Source organism: Ixodes scapularis, unplaced genomic scaffold (assembly GCF_016920785.2).
Source record: "Ixodes scapularis isolate PalLabHiFi unplaced genomic scaffold, ASM1692078v2 PGA_scaffold1__304_contigs__length_218370807, whole genome shotgun sequence".
Taxonomy (NCBI): domain Eukaryota; kingdom Metazoa; phylum Arthropoda; class Arachnida; order Ixodida; family Ixodidae; genus Ixodes; species Ixodes scapularis.
The window spans coordinates 68,598,573-68,611,007 of NW_024609846.1; the positions used below are offsets into that span (position 1 = coordinate 68,598,573).

The 12,435-nt window shown below is 46.5% G+C and overlaps 1 protein-coding gene across 4 annotated transcripts in view; it reads left to right on the top strand.

Annotated features, from left to right (window-relative positions):
- Positions 1-459: 459 nt before the first annotated feature.
- The window catches only part of LOC8034934 (lethal(2) giant larvae protein homolog 1), a 60,849-nt gene continuing 48,873 nt past the window's right edge, over positions 460-12,435 (top strand). For 3 of the 4 annotated variants that reach the window (XM_040213450.3, XM_040213452.3, XM_040213453.3), the window contains exons 1-3: positions 460-769; positions 2,516-2,617; positions 12,074-12,171. In XM_040213450.3, coding sequence (XP_040069384.2) covers positions 2,534-2,617; positions 12,074-12,171 — 182 coding nt within the window. In that variant the 5' untranslated portion in view covers positions 460-769; positions 2,516-2,533. The remainder of the gene's footprint in view (positions 770-2,515; positions 2,618-12,073; positions 12,172-12,435) is intronic. The other variant, XM_040213451.3, reaches the window with a different exon arrangement.

The following is a 12,435-nucleotide window of genomic DNA, read 5'->3' on the forward strand; positions in this document are numbered from 1 at the left end:
CGCATCCATCGTCGGCTGGGAGGTTCCCGTTAGTGGCCCCCGCGGTCTGTACGGCGACATCGCAAATATTTATGGAGCCACGGGCAAAACGGAACGCACCACATCCGCGTTTCTTCGGCGAACCACGCCCGCACGCACTTTTTTTTCCCCTCCCTCTCATTTTTGTTTTGCGCTTTTATGCCTGCCTATCAAACGGCCCGTCAAAGTGCGAGCGCTTCGGCTATCGCAGGCTCCCATCGCGCCATTAAAAGAACTAAGACGACTGCGGTGCCGCGACGTTTTCGCCAATACGCGCGCCTTTTGGGCGACCGCACAAAATCGCTTTCTTTTGTTTGCGCGAAGTCGTACAACAATAAACACGCAGAGAGTGCCCAAAGTTTGGATGCGAGCACGAGTCAATGGCCTATTCAAGCGATGCGCGGTCTGGGGCGGTGACGTCATACCGCCGAACCGAAAAGTAGTTCTCAGTTTCCGAGAGGCCATTTACGACCGCTGGAGGTTGATTCTTGCTATTTTTCGGGACGAAAACGCAAGTTAAGTATTTAACACGCCTCATTATTAAATATTGAGGACACTGGGGGTAAACCTGACGCGAATTCTTGGCTCGCGGAGTGATACAAAAGCCCGGTTTCTGCAGGTACGCGGTGGCGGCGCGTCTGTGGACACATGCGTCAAGTGCCTTGGCGTTTGTGTATGTGTTGCCGGTTTGGTTCGAGTGCTGGAAAGGGTGTTTCTTCGTAGGATGTTTACACTTTAGAGCACGTTCACTGTGAGTACTCCACCGCTGCTTTATTGACCTCCTAGACGCGAGTTGAGCTCGCCCGGGTCCTGGCCGGGCCCGGCCGCTCCCGTGCGCGAGTTGTCACGTAAACATAAATGTCGCTTGGAGCGACGTTAAGCCTAACCCATAAAAACCGGCTTTGCTGCAGGTGTAAGCGAGCTGACCGCGCCTCCCGTGCAGGCTCGGACCCTGCTTTAACCCTTGCCGTGTTCGAACTTTCCTCTTTTCTTCGAAACCACGTTTTTGTGCTTCGTGCTCGTCGGTTTTGCTGGGTCCGGTTGCCGTGCCGAATTCTGCGGCCCCTGGCTGTCTGTCAGTTAGGTTGAAAACAAAAAGAAAAGCATCGAGAGACTGGTTTGTCAGAGAGGCGATGTCAACGCCCAACCCGGGAGCGAAAACGTGAAAAAACCCAAATATGCAAAACCATGGGTTTCTCGTCGAAAAATTTGAAATTTCTGACAGGAGACTCACTATTACTCGCTGGAAATAGGAGAGTCTGTTTTTTGAGATGTGCAGAACCGTTTTTGTGGCGGGGATTCTGTCGAAGCCGGATATCAGGTTGTGGCCGTGTAGGTGTGGGGGTCTGCGTGTTTCGCTTGCCTACCTGTTTCGTGTTCTTTTTGTTGTTTCCTTTTTTTTTTCTTTTTCTTCTTCACCTTTCTCGATAAGCTCGAATTTTTTGCTCGCGATTGTGCGCGTTCTTTATTTTTTCTCTTTTGGGTGTGCCGCCGTGGTCGCTTCGAGGCACAAAATTGCCGTGGCAGCGCGCTAACGAGGTTTACAAAACTTTCGCTCAAAGTTCAAAAGAAGTGCTGGAGGGTGGTGTATGTGTGCGTGTTCGTATGTGCAAGTCCGAGCAAATTGCACCTTTTAAAATTTTTCTTTTTTAGTACTGCGGCGCGTTTGAGTACGCAAGCGCGAACGCACGAGTGTTTGTCGCCGTTTCTGTCTCCGTTATCGTGAGGGCACTTGGAAAGCGGTATTTTTAAGCTCCAGCGTTCTAATCGCCGACCCGAGGAGCAAGGCACAAGGCTGAAAGGGCTTTTGAAAGGGTGAATTCGTTCGCCGCGGTTGAGGCATGGGACGCCGCGCCGCCTTTGAATTGCAGTGCCAGCCGTCAAGTCTCTTCCGACGACTCCAAAGTTCGTTCGCACGCGTCTTTTCAAGGCCATTCCAACGCTCACAAAAAAAAAAAAAAAACATGCAAGAAAGTTTTAGGTTTTCTTCCCACAAATACCCCCCCCCCCCCCCCCCCCCAAAAAAAAAAAAAAAAAAAGGAAAGTAGACATTATTAAAAAAAAAATTGAGAAAGAAAGCAGGGAGTAATATTTTGTAGAGGTATCGTTATCTGTTTAGCCTCGAACCGCGGCCGGAGACCAAAATAAACGTACGGAGGGAGGTTATCTCGTGAAGTGTACACTCGAGGTGTCTGGCTACCTTGGATACGTTGCTTTTTTTGTTTGTTTGTTTTCGTTTTGTCTTCACCTGTCAATGGTGGCAACAGGTGCGACAGGTGAGGGTGCTTTAGGAGTGATAGTGAAGTAGTGATCTCATGGGTGACATATTGAAGGCGTGTCTCTCGATACGTCACTTTTTTGTTCTTTTGTTTGTTTTTGTTTTGTCTTCACCTATCAATTGTGGCAACAGGTGCGACAAGGGAGGGTGCTTTCGGAGTGATAGTGTAGTACTGATCTCTTCGGATGACATATTGAAGGCGTGTCTCGCGTGCTGCAGGTTCTCCAGATAGTGAAGATGTTCAAGTTCATTGCCAAGAAGTCCCAGCACGTCAGTGCTGAACGCCTCAAGGTTCAGAAGGAGCTCTTCGCTTTCAACAAGGTAACTTTCCTTTGCTTGCTTTGCTCTTATTGGATGTTATTGTTGCGACGGAGCTGTCCGTCTGTTTCTCTCGGCTCGATGCAAAGAAAGGGCAGCAGTCGTCATTTTAATGTGGAACAGATGCATTCTCTGGCTCTACATTTGCAATAGGCTGCTTCGAAAAATCTCTGCACGCAACACTGTGCACCTTCCATTCTGGGACCTATTTGGCCGTGAAAGGAGTGGCATGGCTTCGGTTTCGATAGCCTCATTTCGTGCAGTGCATCTTAGCACTGCATAAAAATAAAGGTGGCGCTCGCTTGCATTGCACCTATTCATCTTCGTGAGAGCCCCCTTTAAAACACAGACCTCTAGCAGCCATAAGAACTTGCCTAGGCTTAGCGGGGTGTAGGAGTACAACCGGACGCGTCCCATACCTTTGCTGCACTCCAGAGTGCAGCAGCACCTTTCCGGCTCGTGGATTGGCCTAGGACATTGAGGAGACGACTCAACAGGATGACCGGCCCTGTATACTTCTTTCACGTGCTATCATAGTCCTGTGCTTACACGCACACAAACTCTGGCATGTTTGGAGCCACAAAAATGTGCCCCAGCATTCTATCCTTATTGGTAGGCAACATCTACAGTACCATAAATTTAAGGAAAGCCATTTATTCGAAAATGTAAGCACTGTATTTGGTCTTGACGGGATGTCATGAAGTGAGGTTGGCAAATTCAACACCGAAACTTAGTGACCAATGGGTTCCCGAAATGCTTTTCTAGGCACTACACCGCTAGGATTGCTTCGATTTTGCAAGAGGTCTTTTGGGTGCTGAACTATACATTGTACCCCCCCCCCCCCCTTCTTAAGCTTAGAGTGCTGTGGGAGCTATGCGCTCGCCGGACCTATCAACCACAACCCTTTCGTCACTTGTCTCTGCTCTTAGGGTGGTACGAGAGAGGAGTGGGTTCACTTGGCGAAAGATAGACGCATGACTGACCTAACAGGCACGTAGCTCCTTCCAAACAGCTTGGAGGTGAACGGAGTATACAGAGTGTACCAAAAGTTAAGGGCTGTCTGCACCCCCTTTGTTGCAGAAAGCTTCGTGCTAAGATTGGAGTGAGAGTCGCAACCAGCTGCGAAGCTCCTGGGTGACTTTTTGTATCTGTGCAGCGATAAATATCAAACTTGTTATTTTTTTATTTTTTTCTTCACTGATAAGATGGCCTGTCAAGGGCTTTGAAATGTTCTGTATCTTCCGACTTCACATTGCCTGGTGGCGACTAGATGTTTTTATTGCTTTGCTCGGGAACCTGGTGGAACTGACTGTAAATATTTCAAATCGGCTTTTCTTTCTGCAGCTGCATTTGTTTATTAGCATTTTTGTTTTGTACAATTTTATGAAGGTCATTTTTGGTTAGCTCCAGGTGTGTCGAAAATGAAGTGTGTAGACTGTTCTGGCTTCCTCAGTTTACTTACAAAATAGGACTGGAGAGGGGAGTTGCAAAATAATGCTTTGATTTCAGCGTCAGGTTGTGGCTGTTCTTTCCAGATTGAATTAGAGAGCAGAATTTTTTCCAAAGGAAAGCAGTAAAAAGTATCTCCTCACACTTGTTCAACTTCTTTTTCTGGCTGCAGTACTTTTTCTAATGTAACCTAATTAAAAAAAAAAAAAAAAAAAGGTTTTGGAACAGTTATTTTGGGTTGATCCCGCTCTTGCCTGTTGGCACGTGGTCGTTGGTCAGCCAACGGTGCAATGTGCTTGCTGCCTGCTACTCATCCATTTGGCTGGCAGCAGCATCTCTCGGGCTCGTTTCGCAAAAACCCACTCCTGAATTCTTAATTGCCGCGTCACGGCGTAACCAGATTTTCCGGTACAAGGTTGCGAGGAGAGGTCTCCTCGAGTCCTCCTCTTGGAGGTCACGGGTAGACGCCGGGAGGAAGGGGTGGGGGCGAGGTCTGTGAAAAGGGGGCAAGGGCAGCTCCCTCCCCAGCCAGCTCCCCTCTCCCCCCTCCCTGGTCTGTCCCTTGCTGCCAAAGCGTGGTGTGGTGGGCAGCGGGAGAAACGGCTTATCGAGAGAAACGGTGGGGCAGCAGTTGTGATAGAGGGAAGGCTATTAAGGGGCAGTTTTTACGATGTCCGCCGTAAGATCTCCTTCTCTCCCCTTGATAGGTGTCTGTGGTCCCGCGTGTTTTTCTTTTTCCTTTGTCTGTTTAGCATTTTGTGGCAAAAGGTGTGAAAGCTGTTGTGTGTAGAGGGAAGGTAAAAAAAAAAGTAAAGGAGCCTTTTTTTTTTTTTGTTAAGGATTGTTCATTTTGAAGAAGGGAATTACCTTTGTGCTCGATGTTTAGGTGGGAGTGTCTGGGTAGTCTCGTCTATCTCTGGTTCTTGGGTGTTTCTTATGTGTGTTATGTCCGAGGCGTGACCTTGCTGGTTGCTTTCTCCTCGCTGCATGCTGCTGGGACATTCTAGATGCCCAGTCTCTCTGTTAAAATGTTTGCCTCTTCGTTGCTTAACTGTCGCCACTAAGAGATGGCGAGATTTTGCTAGCTCTATAATGCACGCCTCTTCCGAAGCAATTTTATGCGCCGTCAGATTTGGAAATCGGTAGTTGCTGTAGAAAACTATCCACAGGTGTGGTAACAGTCGAAAGATTGTCAGAACTTGCAGCCATTTAAAAGACTGTCGGACCAGTCAGATTTTCATTGCTCTTTTAGAGCACAGCTCTTAAGTGCCCGTTTCCAGGTCTCGCGGCCGTCTGCGTCGGCACAACCGCACTTACGTTTAGCGGCAAAATTGGCGTCGTGGGACCTCAACACCAGTTCAATTCCTTGCTATACTTAGTGGGGAAAATAATGTCACATGACTTGGTGTTACCTGTGAACAAATTCAGTTTCTCTGCTAGATTTAGGGAATATCGACGTCACACGACCTCAACTGCAAATCAGTTTCCTGCTAACTTTAGCGGGAAAATTGACATCACATGATAGCTGCCTCGGTGGCTCCGAGGCGAGAGCGCCGGCCTACGGATCCCCAGGTGGCTGGTTCGAATCCCGACCGAGGTGCACGCAATCTGACGGAGGCTTATTGTGGAGAAGGCGCCGTGGTAACCGAGCTTTCGGTTGCACGTCAAAAGATCCCCAGGTGGTCGAAATTAATCCTCAATCCTCCACTGGGGCGTGCCAGATGCCCGTTGTAGGTTTGGCACATAAAACCCCCAAATTTTTTTTTTGACATCACATGATCTCGACACCAAGTCAGTTCCCCGCTAAATTTGGTGGGAAAATTGACGTCACGTGACCTAACACTAATTCAGTTTCCCCGCTAAATTTAGCGGGGAAAATGACGTCACATGACTTGGTGTCACGTCACCTATGAACAAATTCAGTTTCTCTGCTAGATTTAGTGCGAAAATTGTTGTCACGTGTGGAGGGGTGAAGGGGGAGTTACGGAGGAGGGGAAGAGGAAAAAAGAAGGGGAAGAGGAGGGGCACCCCTCCCTTTCATACCCTCTCCTCCTCCTCAAAAGCCGCACTCTAACTTTATATTACAGAGATTTGTGAACGTCTAATTTTTTTTCATTCATTACATTGGATGTGCAAAATGAGGCAACCATTTGTGAAGATGTGAAGCTGCCTTGGAGCGGAGGAAGGTGGGGCATTAATCTTGACGCTTGGTTTTCAATTCTCTGAGTAGCACATATTGTTCTTTTTGTGCATGTAAAGAGTTTGCGTACTTACAGTCCTGAATGTGCTTTTATAAGCATGCCTTTGGTACATTTCACGAAGTTGCCAGCAGCTTTATTTCTGAACACAGCATCTCACACGTGTAAAACGCACTGTCACCGCCTCTCACCTTTCGTTCGACCGTTCTTCGTCGCGACGCGGCACTCCGTTTTATTATGCACATTGAGTAAGGTGCAGCCAGGGTCTCGCGGCATTTAAATATTTTTGCAAAACAAAACGGCTAATGCTACTGTACAGACAAAGCCGTAGATCGAGTAGTCGGGAGCACATCTATTCTTTCTAGAAAACCTTCAAAAGGAAGTCCGCCCCTAATATTGATGCACGCTCGTCGATCATCCCCCTTCGTTCCTCTAGCCCGACGTCACTCCGGGGGGACGCTCTAACACCGCCAAAAGGGCAGGCGCAGGGAGATGAAGCCGGACCTTTCCAGCCCTCGTCACACTTGTCATACGTCACACAAAAGAAACGGTGTTTGTTGCAGATGTGACGGCAGAATTGTGTGCAGACACCTCGGGCATGTTCGGAGAATGCTTGCTTCCCACACACGTGTGCTTCGACCACGTCTGCAGACTGCAGACGTGTGCTTTGACCTTGTCTGCTTTTGTACGTACAATGCACCTCAGACAGTATCCGCAGACTGCCTTTTGTACGGTGCATTAGTAGCGTGTCTGCGGCCCTAGGGTCATAATGACGTTTGACACCAAGCTCTCGCCGGCAGACTTGGATGCGCCCATTGTCGCATTGCGTGCGAAGAACAAGGGCAGTCAGGCACCTGCCCCAGAAACTCCCCGCAGAGCTCGTTTGCGTCTTTCGCTTGCCCGGGGTTTCTGCAGCCGTGGCCTTGGCGGGTCGTCGCAGCTGCTCGCGGAACCCGCGGCGCGAGCCAGGAGCGCAGCTGGCTGCGACGTGACGGGGACGCACGCTCGCTCGGAAGCCTCGGGCTGATTGAGGGTTGGGGGGGGGGGGGTGTTACGCTCTACCTGGCTTTGAAGATAAACCCTTTTGGCTAAATGCGGACACACTTTTGCTAGTTGGTTGGCAGGATATGCCGCCTGGGGCTCGGGTGTTTTTGCATCAATTTATTCATTGCCAATGTTCGGCGGAGCAGTGGGTGGGAGGGGAATGACTGGAAAACCTCTTGATCCTCGGCCCAGGTTACTACTGCAAAATTGTGCAAACAAACCTCATAAAAAAAAAAAAAAAAAAAAAAAAAAAAAAAAGAAATTAGACAAATATTACAGGAACAGTTCCATTTGTGTCTAATCCCCAAGTCCCACTAGAGCGGCAAACAGAAACAACCGACAGCGGCAAGCCTCAAACCAGTCTTTTGCGATTTGACATGCTTTGTAGAATAAAGGAGGCTACGCTCAACCACGAGCATCATACGCGCGAGTCAATTTTTGGCAGGCGTGCAATCACTCAAGCTCACTTCACGAGCACCGACCGACTTAATACCTGCCAGAGGTACCATCGCGAGCATGCTGCATGTGTTTGAGGCTTGTCGCTGTCGTTTGTTTCTGTTTGTCGCTCTAGTGGGACTCGGGCATAATGCTTTCAAACAGAAACACTTGTGTTGCGAGATATAGAAAAGGCGAGAATAAAAATTGGATAAAAACAGCATCACGAAGTAAGGACGCGCTACGAGCTGTGTACTGTTGTGTAGTGAAATAAATGTAAGCGCGAGAGGCATTTCAAGGTGTGACGGCAGTAGTTGCTTAATTCTTGGACCAAATATTTCGTTGAGGCGTTTAGAAACGGTGTTGATCCGATTCGCAGTTTGATGGAGTCGAATCGATTGCTGGGTTCATTTTTTTTTATAGGTTTGCAAACCTCTGTAGGCTGTTGTTTTCTGTTTGTTTCCAGTGGATATCTAGTGAGCTCCAGACCTTGTGTTGCAATCAGTTTTAGCAAAAGGTAGTGCAGTGCTAGATTGTTTTTTGTGTGAGATACAAAGTTTTTGTACAATTTTACATGACTTTTCGAGTCCCTTGACTTTTTGAGGCCCTACTTTTTATCCATCGATTTGAAATCAGCAATGGATACCATATTTTCCGATGTGTCAGTTGTGTTTTTTTTTTTTTTTCCAAAATTTGCGTAGCTGCATTTTATACAATGGTGTGACATGTTTTTTTTTTCCATCAACATGGTTTTTAACTAAGCAAATTTGCTGCGGGGTTATGTTTTCCGTTTGATTTATTGGTAAGGATATTGAAACTGGTTCCCGCTTGCGCATATTGGGATTACAATACGGATATGTGGACTTACCAATGCAGTTTCGCGAATTTCAGCTTTTAGAAGTCGCAAAATTTAATGGTTGCAAATGTGACTTCGCTGATGCTGTAGTGATCTGTATCAAAGGACGTATTAAGGAGAATTATTTGCTTTCAATACAATCTGGTAATTAATTTTGAGTAATGAAATTGTTATTATTGATCTTAAAGGGATGGTTTTAATTAGAACCTTGGTGGGCATCATCGAAAACCACTAAATTCACCCACGTTACAATGATATAACATGGCATTTTACAGCGTTGAGAACAAATGCTCAATTTAGACGCGTTTCGGGGTTTCTTATTGGAACACAACTCTGTGCAGGCAATCCCGCCCCGTGTCTAAAATATGAAACAAGCGTGCATCCTCACACATTGCACGTAAAGGTGTGTCTTCACACTGGCATCAACGTCACAAAGGCAAACCTCATCTGACAGTCTGGAGGCTTTCTTTTCTAGCCTCTTCCATCCGCGATGCGTGGTGGCGCACACAGATTGTACGTTTTAAACACAGGAGGGATTGCCCGTCTTCGGTTCCTATAAGAAACCGAAACCGACAAACTGGTCCAAATTGAGCATTTTTTTGGAACGCCGTGAATTTGCATGTGCCTTGCATCATTGCAACGTAGGTGTATAGAGTAGTTTTCGATGATGCCCAACAAGCTTCTAATTAAAACCATGCCTTTAAAATCAATAATTAACAATTTAGTTACTCAGAATTAATTAATAACCCGATTGTATTGAAAGCTGATAATTTTCCTTAGCGGGTCCGGTGACACAAACCCCAACGGCATCAACCTTTTTTTTGTGCGATGAGGAGTTTTCGCAGGATCGATTTTGCTGGCGTTTCTGGAAACGCCCTGTATAAGTAGACTTGCACGACGGTGCGACTCAGACTTGAAAATACGCTAGTTTTACAAATATTAGCGAGCGATGCATTGTAATGGGAATATAATTTGAAAGTGTAGTTTTACTCTGCCATTTGGCATCTCATTGTACGAGACAGATTTTTATTATGCTGTTAACTGTTCTTAAAGAGACACTGACACCCTCCGAAATTTTTTTAAATTTTTTGTGAGGCGATTTAATATGGTTAAGAAGACTACCCATTTAGTCTTTTGCTACAGCGTCGGATATATATTTTTATTAACGTAAAAAATGCAACTGCACGAAACCGAAACTGGGCTGGGGAGGAAGAAGAAACATAGAGGAGGAGACCGTTGCCAAAAATCATGTGGCTGTGCAACTTTTTTTTTTTTTTTTTTTTTTTTCAGTTAATGTATTTGCAATTTTTTAGGAGCCACAAAAAATGGGTATCATTTTTCGTTTTTATTTTTCAATACTGAATGTGGGTCTTTCATGACCCACAGCTTTGATTATCTTTGGTCATGTCTATACCATAGAAAACGGCTCGTGACCGCGGAGAAGAGAGTGAGCGCTACTCAATCCGGCCAGTTCTGGGTCAACGGTTTTTGGGCTGAAAGAAAAGAAAATACCCTGTCAGGGTGTCCCTTTAAAAGGACCATGAAGGCAATCGGGAAGTTCAGTCTAACAATTTAAATAGATGTCGGGCGTCTTCCAGGTAATGTTGACGAAGTTTTAGTCCGAACTTGCGCCGCACAAATTAATTTAACAGATCCACCAATAATCACACCGAGAAAGATGACAGCGCCGCTGCACACTGCGAAAAAAAATCATCCTTTTGAGTTACGTGAGCCGTGACGTCACTCGAGGCTCGTCAGGTGTTTGGTCTAAGTAAACAGAGTCCGCATGTGTTTGTATTCAGTCGTGAGTTGTTAAAAAAAAAGTGCGTTGATTAAATTCACTAACAAGGAAAACTGTATATTTCTGTCAGAAAGGTTTACTGCGAAAGCAGTAAAACACAGCTTCAGTCTGCCGACGCTTCAACTCAAATAGCCAAGTGCCGGGCACTACCTTGAAAAGCGTTGTGTGGCAAATGCAAGATTTTTGTTTCTCGCGAGACAAGGGGAAACAGTGCACCATCGCATTTTGTCCGTATTGTCGCGCAATTTTCGGTTCCACGCGTGAAGGGAGCTGCAGAAACTGTTCCAGGCTGATGCACTGCAGTTTTCTGTACTCCTCCGGGTCTACGTCGGAAAGCTGTCGAAGCTCCCCTAGCGCTCCGCAGTCTTTCCTGCACAGCCATCCGGCCTTTCATCCAATGAATCCAACGAGACCGTCTTGCGCCCGTGGTGTACCGAAGTTGTTGTGCGCCAATATGTGGGAACGAGGTCATCGGCAAATGCCCCTGCGTGATCTTGAGACTCCGCCGCTTTTATGCCGAGCCTCCTTGAGCAGGACCATACTTGTGTCGTGTCTTTGGTTAGAAAAGCCGATGGCGTCCGCTTTAAGCGTGTCGCGGTGTTCTGTCTCGCTTGGTACCCAACAGCGACACGCAACAATTATTGTTCTTTGTAATGCGACGGCACCGCTCGCAACGCGATAGGCAATAAATGATGTTGACAAAATATAAGTTCCATACACGTGGTTGCGTTTGAAGGAACTCGACTGTGTTGCATCGAAAAATGGCCGCAAGTCACCGTGTCATCCGTGCTTCGTGTGGAGCGTGGCAACCAATTCAGCGAGTTGCTGGGCAGGCGACAAAGGAGCACAAATGCCCCGGTTGCTCGCAGTTGCATCTCGGTACGACAGCCTCGAACCACAAAGCGCCGCTACGGCTCACCATGCCATCTACCCTCGTAACCACTAAATTATACCGAAATTGATGGTTCCCTTTGATTTCACTGCCATTTTAAGAGATGTTTTATGGCGGCGGGAAAGTTAAACGTCGGTTTATTTCTTTTTTTATTTTTGACAAAATAAGCCTCGTAGAACTGTATAAAAAGAGTGAGCATATTGCCAAGTCTCTAGAGAGTCGGAAAACAGCCTTTTTAAAATGAATTCAAAACCGTCTTCATGGTCCCCTTTAAAATGATTACAAAATGTTGAAAGTTCTCGGAACTGTATATAAATGATTTTGATCTTTCATAAAAAAGAATTTCCAGGTCAACTAAGATTTCTTTAAAGTAATCACCGTATCAGTGTTTCTTTGATGGTGAGGCTGGCGTGGGCACTTTACAAAAAATGGGGGCGATGTAATTTAGTTGATCGTGATTTTTGTTTTGCAAGTAAAATTTCTGGTAAACTATGCGTTCCATATAAAATTTCCCGAGGTAACTAGGCCTGTCCCAAGCCTCGCCTAGGTACCCCAGCACAGAAATGTTTTGAGTCTCTCAACACAGCCATTGTAGGCCGTCCAAATCAAGGAGTTTGGTGTGTTGGAGCGCGTAGTAACTGTGATGGGGCCAGTTCACCGTTTGTATGGGAACTGTCTGATGTTTGTTCATTTTGAAACCTTGTTTTTGTTTTGGTTATGACCTTAGAGTGAACTTGGAACCGTTATTGAGGGATTTGGGCCGTCCCCCTTTGTGCTGTTGCAGACTGCCTGCCATGGATTTCCACACTGCCCGAGCGCCCTGGCCTGGGACCCGTCTTTGGAGCTCTTTGCCATTGGGACCAAGACTGGTTCCTTGAGGCTGTATCCTTCTGGCACTGCTTTTTTGCCACAACATTTACATGTGTTTCAAGTGTATTTCAGTTTTGTAGGATATTGCTTAGTGTTTGTTGTGTTTGCTATATACCACCAGCAGTAGTTGTGAAATCGCTCCCTGTCAAACCTTTAGGTTGTTTATCGCTCCAATTGTCTTACCTCTCCAGCAAGTGGGCGTTTGCCCAGAGTCTTAATTTTTTATCTTGTTTTTTTTTATTAGTATTGTGCCGTAATAGCTGCATTTATCTTCTG